We start from the raw sequence: 14,626 nt of genomic DNA, 5'->3' as shown, positions 1-14,626 counted from the left end.
AATCATAAGTGGTATAGACAGGGTGGATAGCAAGAAGCTTTTTCCCCTGAGTGGGAAAGTCAGTTACGAGGGGCCACAATTTCAAGCTGAGAGGGGAAAAGTTTAAGGGAGATATGCGTGGAAAGTTCTTTACACAGAGGGTGGTGGGTGCCTGGAATGCGTTGCCAGCGGAGGTGGTAGAGGCTGGCACAATAGCGTCATTTAAGATGTATCTAGACAGATACATGAATGGGCAGGGAGCAGAGGGATACAGATCCTTGGAAAATAGGTGACAGGTTTAGATAGAGGATCTGGATTGGTGCAGGTTTGGAGGGCCGAAGGGTCTGTTCCTGTGCTGTAATTTTCTTTGCTCTTTGCGCTTTTTGTGCGTGGATTTCACTCACGTTGCCATTATTCATGTGTGATAGTCAATAGCGAGTGTAAGAAGGCTTATGAACTGCTGGAACATCACAACCCAAGGTCAATTTCATTCTCACCAACGATGCCCATTTCCAGCAGCAATCTCTGAATATCAATCAGGAGTCATAATCAGCGACATAAGTGCAACAACTTGGACCCCTTCCGTAGTATAACTCAGTTACTCATTGGTTAATCTCACTAATCCATCAAAACAACATGAATTTGTTTAATAAACTAACAAAAAATAATAATCAAAGCAACACCATCATGTATCTTCATTCTCTGGGTGTACTTGAAGATATTACAAATATACTCAAATATATCGATTGATGTCATCCCATATACATATGTGCAGAAGGATCAAAAACAGGAACACGTATGGGCTAAGCTGGAAAATAACAAACCTATCTCTCTACTGATTTGTAAAATTCATTTTCCTTTAATAATCCTCTTGGAATCCTGCTTCAACATACCACAAATTGCTCCGTGTTAACTTACGATGTGGACAGATAGCTTGGATGGATGATTCTGTAAAGTCCCCTCCTAACGCCCTGTGAGGAAGTGTCTTGTTTATCTGTCCCAGCATAGCTGGGACTTTGCTTACAAGCATCTCATTTCTCTCTGTGAGGCAGCAGGTCACTGCCCCAGCATGTTGTCATTGTTGCATCACTGTTAAATAAACTCTAAAACTACTAAAAACAGCAAAAGATGAACAGATCCCAAACATGCCAAAGCTTTCCAGCCCAAGATAACAATTTTCCAAATGATCTTTGAAGGAAGATATTAATTGTAAAACTTGGTTTACCTATGTGATACAGTCCAATCCAGTCTGTGGGGTCCACCTCCTCTTTAATATCCCAGTAGATAATCAGGTTCTGTGCTTGTCCAAGTGTGTACTCATACATGCTAGCCGTCAAACTAGAACGACTGTCTGATGTCACCAAATCTGTGTCACTGTTGGCTCTGTGGAAATTCAAGTTCTCTGATCTGGAGGTCTGGGAAGCTAGGCTCTGCAGGTTTTCAGGACTCAGGGTGTAGCGAAGTTGAGGGTTCCTACGTCGTACAAAAGACATATGCTCCCTTGTGGAACCCGACATTTTGGCTCTATTGATGTCTCTCCGTTTAAAATCTGTTCAGGAAGAAAAACAAATAGTCAGTGGATTGTGTTATGTGAAAAGCATCAGTCACATGAACAAGGTCATTTGTACTCTTGAACAGACTTTGGCACATAATCGCCCATCTATCCAGTAGGCTGCACAGCTTATGAATCTACATGTTACAAATTTCTAATGGCTTTCAACTTTAATTGTCAAGGGAAGTAAAGGAACTCAAGTCAACAGTAGCCTCCTGTAGTGCAGCAGCACAACCACACAGTTTCTTAGTTGGCAAGGTCCACGATGTGAGTTTCCTTTTAATCGCTCAATGCAGATTCTGAATAATGAACTATGCAATAGATTTCAACTGCTAACAAATTAAAGTTATACAATTCATCCGGTCACAAAATGTAACTAAATATCTCTCTCATTAATGTACCTGAGCTAGTGTTTATCAACTCCTTCCACAAACAAAAAGTTTACTTCAACGTAAATAGTTTATAAAACTTTCACTAAGAATAGTTTATTACATATTCACCACTAAGTATACAACCTTCAACTATTAGTATGCATAAGACAAAATTCCTCCCTATAAAAACCTCAATGAAAATATAAATTGTAAACACAAAAAAAAATAATTATCACTCTCCTCAGTTTGCAAGAGGGATTTCTGAATCCAAATCTGAATTGAACAAGATTAAAATCTCTGCTCTCCAATGTCTCAATTTAATCCAAATGAAAAAGCACTGGTTTCTCCCATACCTGTTTTTAAGAGGCATAAATCACAGAAAAATGACCTGATCTTGTACTAACTGTATTATACTTGCATTAGCATTCAGGGAGACCACAAGGATGGCAACAGTGAAAAATGCAAATACTTTACTGATGCAATTGGGAGTCCTCTTTTTGTACTGAAATCGATGAGGTTAATTGTTTTTATATTGGTATTGCCCATTCTATTACCTTGATAGTACATGTAATTCTTGTGTAAACAACAACAAACTCAAGACATCAGAACCACAGAATCTTACTACCCACAAAAAGGAGACCATTATGGCTTGACAGCTTCACTGAAGTTGGTTACCAAGACCAGAGGCATTCCAACGGCTGATAATTCTGGTCTGTTTATCGCAGGGATTCTTTATGCTCATAATTGGGGCCAATATGTATCATCATCCATGCTTTCTTTCAGAACAGCAGAAACTGAGGTCTCGACTGCTTACTCGTGTAGATACCAATGCATCAAATCAAAGCAGAGCAAGGAGTTCCACTGCATTATTCATCAACAATAACTTGCATCTTATCAACGACTACAGGTAGAAAAATGTTCCAGAGAACTTCAACAGGACACAATCAGAAAAAATGAATCATTAACACAAAAGTAATTGGAATAGTAAAATATCGGCGTCAGAATTTAGGATGAACTGAAGTCTATGGATGGAAGTTTGTAACAACAGCATTTTTTAAAATATATTATTTGGAAATAGTTTATGGGACAAGGCAAGCATTTATTATTTATCCCTAGTTGCACTGCAGCGGTATTGAGGGGCAGGAGCTGCTTCAGGAACTACTGTATGTTAAAGTTATTGTCAAAATGCTGTTAGATAGAGAGTTGCAGGATTTCAATGCACTGACAATTTAAATAGTCAAGTATCGAGGTGACAAAGGCATAGCTGACGGTTTCAGTAGGAAGTGGATTTTGATTTGATTTATTATTGTCACATACACCAAGATACAGTGAAAAGTACAGTTTTCTGTGCTATCCAAGCAAATCATGCCTTAGGTAAGCACATCAGAGTAATGGAACAGAATGCAGAATATAGTGTTACAGCTACAGACAATATGCAAAGAAATATCAACTTTAATATATGACAGGCCCATTCAAAAATCTGACAATAATAGGGAAGAAATAGTTCTTCAATCTGTTTGTATGTGTTTCCAAACTTTTGGGTGTATTTGGATTGTTTTTCTCAGTCTTCTTTATTATTAGTAATTCTAATAGAGAGACTTGCCACTTAAACACAGTGACTGCAAAAGCAGATCAGAGACTAGGTGTAAGTGTGACAAGTGTCTTTGCAATTAATAGTATAAGACATTGGAGGCTCCGCTCATATTGGAATTGGATGATGAGCTTGCAGTTTGGTTCCTACTGAGATGGTGATGGGGAAGGGATAAAGACACTGGCTGGAGAGAAGGACAGAATCTGTGGCAAGAATATAGATTTGGTAACAAAGACTGAGGATAACTGCATCAGTTTACCCAATATCCAACTGGAAGAAATTTTGGCTCATCGCAGGAATGATGTCAACTTGTCAAGAGCCCAATCTAATAAAATAACCAGTGAAGGATTGTTAATATTTGTCAGCAAATAAATGTAGCTAAAAATAAATTAATTATCATTTTCCTCACTGCTATGTGTAAATCAACTTCAGTGATTATGACACGAAGATGTCTACACTTTAAGATGTATTCACTGATACTGCATTACTTTGTAGTGTCTTAAGGACATAAAGAGGTTCTCCACAAAAGTAAAATATTGTTTCTCTTTCTACTATCCACCATATCCCAAAGTATCTCACATGTTTTATTATTTGTCACCTTTGCTCAATGAGTTGAAACAGCATCTATATGTAAGTGGATGTGGTGCCAATCAAATGGGTTGCTTTGTCTTGGATTGTGTCAAGAGTCCTGAGTGTTTTTGGAGCTGCACCCATCCTGGCAATGGGGGGAATATTCCATCACACTCCTGGTGGTGAGTCACTTGTCACACTTACATCTAGTCTCTGACCTGCTCTTGCAGTCACTGTGTTTAAGTGGCAAGTCTCTCTATTAGAATTACTAATAATAAAGAAGACTGAGAAAAACAATCCTAGATTGTATACAAACTAAATGAGGTTCCCTGCATCCTGACAACATGGAACATCTGAGTCTAGTTCCAATGGCAATAAGAATAACACCAAGCCTAACGAGAGACAATGCTGGCAATGCTCAACATCACACTGAGAGGCACGGAACCAAAACAAAAACAACTTTTCATTGTAAAAATTTGTCAACTTGTATTGCCTGCAATATCAACCAACGCCAATGGTCTTAGCCACTTATTTAAGTTGGAAGGACAGCCGACATGTAAAATTTGACTGAGGCAAGCAAATTTCTAAATCTTTTGTTATTGTTGGGGTGTTTTATTACAACCAGCCTCTTACAGTCTTCTCACAGTCATTAGCTGGGCATCTGATCCCTGCTTATTTCCATACTAGATCCATAAGCAAACATCTAATTTTATTTTTAATTCAAACTCAAGTGACCAATTCAAGAAAGTGCAGAGAAAAATGTGTTGGGTCTCAAATAGAAAGTTGCAGCATCTAATCTTTCCATTCAGTTCACATCAACTAAAATACAGAAAAGCCCTTCAGCTGCAAAGACTTAAAACATAACAGCAATTAGATAACTTCAGGAAGTACAGAGAGAGATTTCTTTTAAGTGACTGCAGATTTAATTGTGGCAGAGATAGATTAAAAAGCCATACTTACCTGGTTTAGCGCAAAGTTGAAAACCTATATGTTGGCCAAGAACCAGTAGCGGTTTCTCTAATAACTACAGTCTATAGTCAGATTTCCCGAACACTCAGGTTACACACCTCATTTGCATATTGCGAGATGAGGACTTATATTTTATAGTGGCCGATAAGATAATATTCTCAAAATGCTTCCAGTTGATGGCCCTTTACTATCTTTATATAAGGGAAAAGATGGAAATTCACTTATGTACAACATGTGGGATGAGAGGGAAGGTTGGACATGTGATGAGGCCGGGGTGGGGAGATTTTGAAACTGGTGGTTTCTATGTTGTGGCCATCCATGGTGGAATATGGGGTGTTGTTCCTCTGCAATGCATGTGGCATCATTGTAGCACTGGAGGAGGCCCAGGATGGGCATGTCGCCAAGGGAGTGGGAGGGGGGATTGAAATGCTGGCAACCGGATATGTTGTTGATTACAGTGTACAGACTGCAGATGCTCCGTGAATTAGTCACCGAGTCTGTGTTTGGTCTCAAACAAGGTGGAGGAGATCTCATCAGGAGCAACGGATACAACAGACCAAGCTGGAGGACGTACAGGTGAATCCCTGTCAGATTTGGAAAGATTGTTTGGGGCCTTGGACAGAGCAGGGAGGGAAGATGTAGGGGCATGTACAGCACTTCCTGAGGTTGTCGGGTAAGGTGGCAGGTTAGTGGGGAGCATGGAGTGGACCAGGGAGTTGCAGAGTGAGCAGCCCCAATAAAAGGCAGATGGGGACAGGGAGGGAAATAGGGATGGGGTCAGATTGCAGATGGTGAAGGATGATACACTGGATAGGGAGGTTGGCAGGGTGGTATGTGAGGACCAGAGGGGCTGTCCGTATCTTTATTGGGGGGTAGGGAGCTTGATGGCAGAAATGCAGGTAGTGCAAGAGATGCAGTTGAGGCAATTATGAATCACCGGAGGGGGAAAGTTGCAGTGCTTGAAATCAGAATATCCTTTTTGAAGTAGGAAATAAACCTTCTTGAAGTGACAGCATTATCACAATGGTCAAGAACATACATTTCCTGGTGCGGAATCCACATGCCTCAGTAAATCTTTTCAATCCAATTGGTAAAGAAAGGGTTGTTTTCATATAGGAGGGGGAAACATTTCAATTTTCTCTAACTTAGGGAGGAGGGGGTCAGTGAGTAAATTTCAGAAAGAAATGGTTTGTCACAATAAACACACAATTCAGGAAAATAAATTCTAAAGCAATGTAATTAAAATTTCAATGAGTAATTAAAAAAAATCACTGAAAAGTGTCAAGCAACAGATATAGCTAATAAAACCTTTTCAAATAAAAAGCAGAGCTTGAGAGAGAAAAAGAGATGGACCACAAGTCCTTATCACAAACCAGGGCCAAGTGAAGGAGCTGAGTTTAATTAACACCGACCTTTGTTTGCCTCTGGTGGGTCAAACTTCAAGCTGGCCTCAAAGTGTACACACGAAAATGGGGTCAGAAATGGACTGCCTTTTGCAGCTTACTTTGTAAATAGTTTTTTTTTGCTTGGCGGAGTATAAGGAAGATGGGTACGTATCCAGCGCAACACAGTCAACCATCCTCCCCCTCTGCACTCACCTAGAGTCACGCAGTCATCCACCCAACCCCAAAGTCAGTCCGTCACTCACCCACCTAGTCTCCCAGTCAGTCACTCTACCACCCAGCACCAAGTCAACGAGCACATGCCAAACCCTAGTCATCCTTGTAGTCCTGACGGATTTGGCAATTAATATCACTCAGAAGCAGAATGTGTTGGGTACAAACGTACCAAAGTGCTTTCTCCATCCAATTCGTGCTTGGCTTGGCTGCTGCTTCAAACACACGTTCCTTATGATTTCCCTGTTTCAGTACTGAAGACCTGAGGACTCTCACCCACTGCTTCTCAACCACAACTCCTCACCCACCACTCCACCATCCATCTCATACTCAGCATCTGACTCAAGCATTTCAAGACTGAGATGAGGAGAAATTACCACCCAAGGGTTACAAATCTTTAGAATTCTCTTCACAGAAGGGCTGGGATCTACAATTTTTGTGCTTTCACTGAAATCAAGGGATAAGGGGAGTAGGCAAGAACGTGGGGCCTACGATCAGCCTTTATTGTAAAAAATGGCAGTGTAGGCTTGACAGCCCAAAAAATCCTTCTCCTCTTTCTTACATCCTTATGTTTGCACCACTTCAAAGCCAAGTTAATTCTGCTTAAAATCAATGGTGATAGCCACACTTTTCTTCAATACCAATACAGCAAACTCAAATTGTGGAACACCATTTTTAACAAAAAGACCTTGACTGAAATTTTAGTCCCCTTCCCTTTGGGTTTGGTGGCATTGGTGCACTTAATCAGATTGGAAGGTGGCAGCTGGGCTCCTGATGCCTTCCACCTTCACAGCCAATTAAACTTGAGGCAGGAAAATCCATGCTTAGCTTTCCTGCTCCATTCCCAATTCAGGTTCCGAAGTAAACAACTAGTTTAAGTACCTTCCCAGTCATGCTCACGACTCATGGTGTTCACACAGGAGGGTAGCTCACCCCATGGGCAACGTAAAAGGTTCCAGCAGCCATTGCCTTCCCAATCATTAAATAATTACAATTAAATAAATTAAGAAGACAGTAAATAACTTACTAAATACATATTAAATATTCCCATTAATAGATCAATCAATAAGTAGCTTTAATTAAAAAAGGCCTCATAGGAAACCAAACTTCAATTTATGCTCATAACATAATGTCTAAACACAGCGCATCTAACCACTAACTGCCCGAGAGACCTGTCAAAGAACGATCAGCCTCTAGCTGCCCGTTAAACACACAGCTGTCACACTTTTAATACATAATTGTTGCAGAAATGTCTAGCCACCAAGTCAGAATATTGTTGTTTCAAGTCCGACATCAAAGACTTCATCACAAAATCTTGGCTAGTATTCCTGCAATATTGAGGGAACTGTGTCTTCAGAGGGATCAAATTTCAGAAGAGACATTGTCTACTCTCTCAGGTGAATATAAATGATCCATTTTGCATTTTCAAAGCAATAGGGGACTCTCCCCAAGGTCCTAGACAATATTTGTTCCTCAATGAGATCCAAAACAGGTTTTTATACATTAGCACATTGCTATTTTTAGAATCTTGTGTGCAAATTGATTGCTTCATCCTAAAACAAAACAGCAATTGAACTTCTAAAGTGCCATTAACTGTTAAGTACCATTGAGAAGTCCTGAGGTCGTGACCGATGCTATATAAATCTGCGACTTTCCGTCTTTTCAGCATTATGCATTGCTTGATATAATACACGCATGTTGTAGAACAGCAATGTGGTGGAACATCAAAATGATGCACTTCATAACAGGAATTTTATATAATCTAGTTTTTGACTCAATTCCATTCCAAAGTAAACTACAGGAAAGTACACAGATATATAAATTATGTCATTGGGGGCTCATATAAATATTGCAACTGTGAAAAAGGCAGATGTTTCCTGTGCCTTTCAAAATGAACTGGGAAAGTGCAGTACTGAATGGGAGGAGATCGGACATAACTGTATTCCAATCAGACTTCCTGTTTATTCCATCAACACCACAGTTTGTAAGGGGCACCCAATCAAAAAAATCTCTGCTTGTAAATCTAAATGTGGCTAAATCAATTAACATTGAAAATATTGCAAAATTATACTTGCTGTTGGAAAGAAATGTTACACCTCTTTAATTTCTCATCACCTTGCCTAGTTTCAGCAGAAGCACCATCCCATGCACACCAAAACAAACATGAACACAGGAAATTCTTCTGTCTATACAGGAAACGGGGATAGTTAGTCACAACTGAAGCACTGCACAGCTGATAAAAGGCTACAGCTCACACAGGATGGCTAGTTTATCTGTGAATATAGCAGTCGTTATTCTCAGAGGAAGAAATGTGTACAAACGGCAGCAGTGGGAAGCTCTTATCAATAAACATTAATAAGCTAAGAGTGGTGTGTGTGAGAACAGGACTAACTTTAAACCGATTGTTCTGTTGATGGGGTCCATGTGGACTTATCCATGAAATAATCCTTCCACCAGATGAGAGGAGAAGAAACTAGGTTAAAAGTAAGAAAACAAGCCCACTTTTTGAACTAAGTTAATGACGATTAGTGCTGTTCTTGCCAAAATAGTTGATTGGATGTCCACTCCCAAAGTTCCTGTACACTCATTCTTCCTCACAGCAGCATGGGCCTTGGGTGCAATGGGGTTTTCAACAGTGTGAGAACAGGGAAGCCAAAAACTCCTGTGATTCTGAGAAACAGACTGAAAGACTTGCAAAGTATTAGATTTAGTCTAAATCGAGCGACCCAGGTAATATTCAGGGGAATCTGAGTTCAAAACTCAGCATAGCAAACTGTAGAATTCAAATTCAATAAAAATCTGGAATTAAGTGTCTAATGATGACCTCTGAAACTATTGTTGATTGTCATGAAAACCCATCTGGTTCATTAACGCCTTTAAGGGAAGGAAAACTGGCATCCTTACCTGGTCTGCCCTACACATGACTGCAAGCTCTCAGCAATGTGGTTGATTCTTAAATGCTCCCTGAAATGGTCTAGCAAGCATTTCAGTTAAGTGAAACTGGACAGACCATCTAGCAGCAATTGAGGCACAGGAAACAACAATGGAAAACCTAGCCCTGTAGGCTCTACAAAGTCCTCCGTACCAACATCTGGGGACTAATTGGGAGAGCTGCCTTACAGACTAGCTAAGGCCACCATCCATAAAAAGTCCTGTTTTGACATTGAAGATAATCTCCAGTGTGCTGCGCAACTATTTGCATGCTAAACGGGATAGACGACAAGCATATCTAGTAAGTCAAAACTTGATACCCATGAGATGCTGTGGTCCATCAGCAGCAGCCGAATTGTACTCCAACACAATCTACAAACCCACAGCACAGCATTTTACCCAATCAATTCCATCATTATCAAGCTATGGGATCAACCTTGGTTCAATGAAGAGCATATGTAGGACAGCATGATTGGAAAAGCACTTAGTATATCTAAAAAGAGGTAACAACCTGTGAAGCTACAAACTCAAACTACTTTCTTGCCAGACAACACAAACAGCAAGTGACAAACAGAGCTAAGTGTCTGCATAACCAACAGATCTGATCCATGTTCTGCAGTCCTACCAGAAACAGTCGTCAGGAATGGCAAAGAACAATTAAATAACATGCTTCAGGAGGCTCCAAAAATCTCCCCTTTTTCAATGATCACATCAGTGCATTAGACTAAAGCATTTGCAATAAAATTTAAACAAAGTGCCAAGTTGATAATCCAGCTTGGACTCTCTCTGAGGTCCCCAGCATCACTGATGCAAGTTTTTAAACCCATTCAATTCACTCCATGTAGTATCAAGACATGGTTGAAAGCACTGGATACTACAAAGTCTATGGGCCTCAATGACATTCTAGTCATAGCACTGAAGACATGATCTCCAGAAATTGCTGCACCTCTAACCATGCTGTTCATGTACAGCCATAACACCAGCAGCTCCCCAACAATGTGGAAATATGCCAAGTTATGTGCTGTACACAAAAAGCAAGAAAAATCCAACCCAGTCAATTACCGCCCAATAGTTTACTCTTGATCATCAGTAAAGTGGATGTAAAGTATGATTAACAGTACTAACAAAAAGCATCTACTCAACAACAACCAGTTTGGTGCCTGCCAGGGGTCACTCAGCTTCTGACTTCATTACCGCCTTCATTCAGACATGCAAAAAAGAGCTCAACTGTAAAAGTGAAGTCAGAGCAACTGCCCTTCAAATCAAAGCCACAACTGACCAAGTGCATCAAGTAGCCTTAGCAAACCTGGCGTGAATGATAATCAGGAGAAAACTTCTGTTTTGCCTTTCAATGCTGTTGCCATACCTTTCACTATCATTTCCACTGACCTACTGATCAATGCACCCAAATCAACTGTGTTTTGTATGTTGTGTTCTGCAGCATTTAATATTTTGATCTACAGTCCTGTGTCTCATTATATTAATGATACTGCAAAACATCAGCCTTCCTTCCCTATTTAGATATCTTTGTATTTGACTATCTATTTGCCTACGTAAGCCCGCCAAACAAAAATGATTTCTGCAAATGTAGACATAGAATCATTTTTGTGGAGCTCCAAATTACCTACAAAATAATAAAATCCTCTGTTATATCACCTAACTAAGGAAATGCATGATAAAAGAACATTCACTTGCATTACCTGTTAAACTGCAAAGTGGTACTGTAATACAGATTCTCAATGTCAAATACTACACCAACTACTAAAACAAGAGCAGTATTATGTCATTCCATATCCTTTCATAAGAACATAAGAAATAGGAGGAGTAGATCATTAACCCTTTCGAGCCTACTCCTCTATTCAATATGATCATGGCTGATCTTTAGCCTTCAGTCTATCTTCCTACCTCCTCCCCATATTCCTCAGTTCTCTGAGAAATCAACAAAGTTTCTGTCTCACCCTTAAATGTATTCAATGATGGAACATCTGCAATCTTTTAAGTGAAAAATGTTTTCCTTGTCTCTGTTTTAAATAGTTTAGAATATGTGCCACCATGTTCTAGATTTTCCAGTGAGTGGAAAACAACCTCTCAGTGTCTACCATATCAGGTCTCTTGTGGATTGTGCATCTTTCAAAGAGATCGCCTCCCATTCTGCTAAACCTCAGGCTGCAGATGCCCAAATTACTCAACACCTCATCATAAGACAATCCTCTCATTCCTGCAACCATCCTAGCAAACTGTTGCTGCAAGCATATCCTTCTTTAATACAGAGAATGAGACTTCACACAGTAGTCCAGGTATAATATCACCATAGCCCTGTACAATGACAGCAAGGTTCCTTGATTCGTTTTCCCCAATCTCCTACAATAAATTTCAACATGCTATTTGTCTTTACTCAGAGAGTGGTTCTTCACTCAGAGAGTGGTAAGGGCGTGGAACTTACCTGCCAATGTAGTTAACTCAGCCACATTAGTCCTTGGATAAGCATATGGATAATGATGGGATAGTGTAGGGGGAGGGGCTTGAATTAGTTCATAGGTCGGGCCTGTTCTGTGCTGTATTGTTCTATGTTCTATGTTCCTAATTGCTTGTTATATCCACATGCTAACTTTCACATTTTTCTACATTTACATGCAAGTCCCTCTAAATCAAAACATTTACACATTTTACAGCTTTTAATAAACATTATTATTTTCTATTTCTACTACCTAATGAAAAAACCTTACACATCTTTGCTTACACTGCATCTGTTACCCTGTTGGTCATTCATTTAACTTGTCTCTATCTTGTTGAAGCCCCTGCGTCTTCCTTGCCTTGCATTACCACTTAACTTCATATCATCCATAAAATGACACGTTAAGATATGATCTGTCTTCTTCTTGGTCATTGATATAGATTGCAAAGAGCTGAGGCCCCAATACTGATCCTTGTGGTACCCTGCCAGTTGGAGCCTACTTACATGAAATTGCTTTGCTTGGCCCTACTCCCTGTTTCCTGTCCATTAGCTAATTCTCTATCAATTCTAATACAAAATTTCCAACTATGTAAGCCATCATCTTGCCTTTTGTGCGGCACTCCATTGAATCCCTTTTGCAAACCCAAACATACTATATGCACTAATATTCTATCGTAAATATATACATCATATATATCAGACATACACATATATACGTATATACCGTACATACACAATCACCTTTCTGTAGTCCTCTAATCACATAAAACAATATCTAATAAATTTGTGAAATGCAATTTCCTTTTATAAAACCATATTGACATTGTCTGACTATTGAATGATTTTCTAAGTGCTCTGTTAAGATTTCCTTAATAAAGAATCACAGTAATTTCCTGATGTCGGGCCAAGTGATCTGCAGTTTCATGTTTTCTATCTCACGCCTTTTTTGAACAGTAGTGTTGGGTTTACATACTTCTAAATGAGTGGACAGGCCCAGAATCTACGGAATTTTGGAAAATCATAAATAACTCATCTGCCATCAATTTATTTAGACCACTAGGAGATAGACCATCACATCCTGGGCATTAATCAGATTCAATCAGCTCTGGTATTTCGAGTATTGCTTCTCTGCTGCTAAAAAAGTACCTTAACTTCATCACTCGTATCAGGCCATATGTTAATCTCTATTTCTGGTGTGTAATTTGTGTAACAAATAAGTAATACTTACTTTAGCTACTCTCCTTTGGATCTACATGAAGAAACTCTTACAATCTTTTCAGGCTAGTTTTCTCCCATGTTCTATTTTGTACCTGTTACCAACGTGTAGATCACACTTTGCTCGTTTTGAAAACATGTCCATTACTCAAGGTAACTATTATTTCTTGTAACATTGTAAGCTCTTTATTTTGGCTCATACTAGTCTTAAACTCCTTAGTAAGCTCATGAGAAATTCTCCACTCTGGCTGCAATTTTGTTTTCAAAATCATCAATATCAAACTCTGTTCAGTTCAAAATAATTTCCTGATATTCTCGCAGCAAACCTCAACGTCAACATCTTACTGATTTAGACTAGCAGAATTCTCTTTCTCTGCTCTATTTTTGCAAATACCTTCTATTCCTGAATTAATTTCTTTTCCACCAACTCTCAATTTTCTTCCGTTATTCCATCCGTCCTTTTAACACCATAATTAGAAAACATGTTTTCTCATGTATACAGCTGATATACAGTTCTAGTTCTAAATCAGTAAGATGGCACCATTACTGCTCTCAACTCCTTCAGTGTCGAATAGGTTGTCCAAAAATCCAAAATTGAATGAACTGAAATTTCCTTCAATTATGTACTGGAAAGATCAAAGGCACTGAGTGGATTTTACAGGCAAAACTGAGCACATCTGGGAGCAAAGGAGTCAGAGAGCACCACGCCAAGAATGAGCAGTCAGTGAGCGAGGGGAGAGTGGAGCAGACTGAGAGAGCCGGAGGAGAGTGAAGCAGAATGACAGAGCCAGGGGAGAGTGGAACACAGCAAAAGCATCAGGTTGGGAGCACAGCAAGCAGACAATGTCAGGCAGGGAGTGAAGCTTTAAGATTGTGCCAGGTGGGAGCACACAGACAGCATTAAGCCAAAAGCAGAATGTTCAGAGACAGACCAGCTATACAATACTGTGACTGCAAGTAACTCAGCAAAGCTCCTGAGAGCATTTCTAAACTCTCCATACCAACTGGGAGGACAAGAGCGGCAGATACACAGGAATCCAACATTATGCACAATCTTCTCCAAGGCATCTACCCTCCTGACTTGGAAACATATTGCTGTTTCTCCAATGTCACTGAGTAAAAATCCTGGAACTCCTCCCCTCACAGTTTTGTGGGAGCATCAAATTCTCAAGAACTGGAGCACTTCGAGAGCAGTTAGAGGAAGACAAAATGAGCTGGCCCAGCCAGCCGCGCCCATATCTCACAAATGAATAAAATACTATTTTAAAAAAGTAGATTAATTAATGAGCATAAGACTGGAGCCAATTTGATAATTCATTCTATAATTAGTACTTAATTAATAAATCGATAAAGCCAGGGGATAAAGTTACAATTAAT

General features: G+C 39.6%; 1 protein-coding gene across 7 annotated transcripts in view; it reads right to left on the bottom strand.

The window, feature by feature from the left end:
- The window catches only part of hecw2b (HECT, C2 and WW domain containing E3 ubiquitin protein ligase 2b), a 297,098-nt gene that overhangs the window by 178,660 nt on the left and 103,812 nt on the right, over positions 1-14,626 (bottom strand). For 6 of the 7 annotated variants that reach the window (XR_009445933.1, XM_059647154.1, XM_048533661.2 and 3 more), the window contains exon 2: positions 1,205-1,528. Coding sequence is in view for 5 of the 7 variants with exons in the window: in XM_059647154.1 (XP_059503137.1) it covers positions 1,205-1,496 (292 nt within the window). In the remaining 2 variants the exon portion in view is untranslated. Of the gene's footprint in view, positions 1-1,204; positions 1,529-14,626 lie in introns of those variants that run through there. The other variant, XM_048533666.2, reaches the window with a different exon arrangement.

This window comes from Stegostoma tigrinum, chromosome 7, assembly GCF_030684315.1.
Source record: "Stegostoma tigrinum isolate sSteTig4 chromosome 7, sSteTig4.hap1, whole genome shotgun sequence".
In the NCBI taxonomy this organism is placed as follows: Eukaryota; Metazoa; Chordata; class Chondrichthyes; order Orectolobiformes; family Stegostomatidae; genus Stegostoma; species Stegostoma tigrinum.
This window is presented reverse-complemented; position numbering and strand designations above follow the sequence as displayed.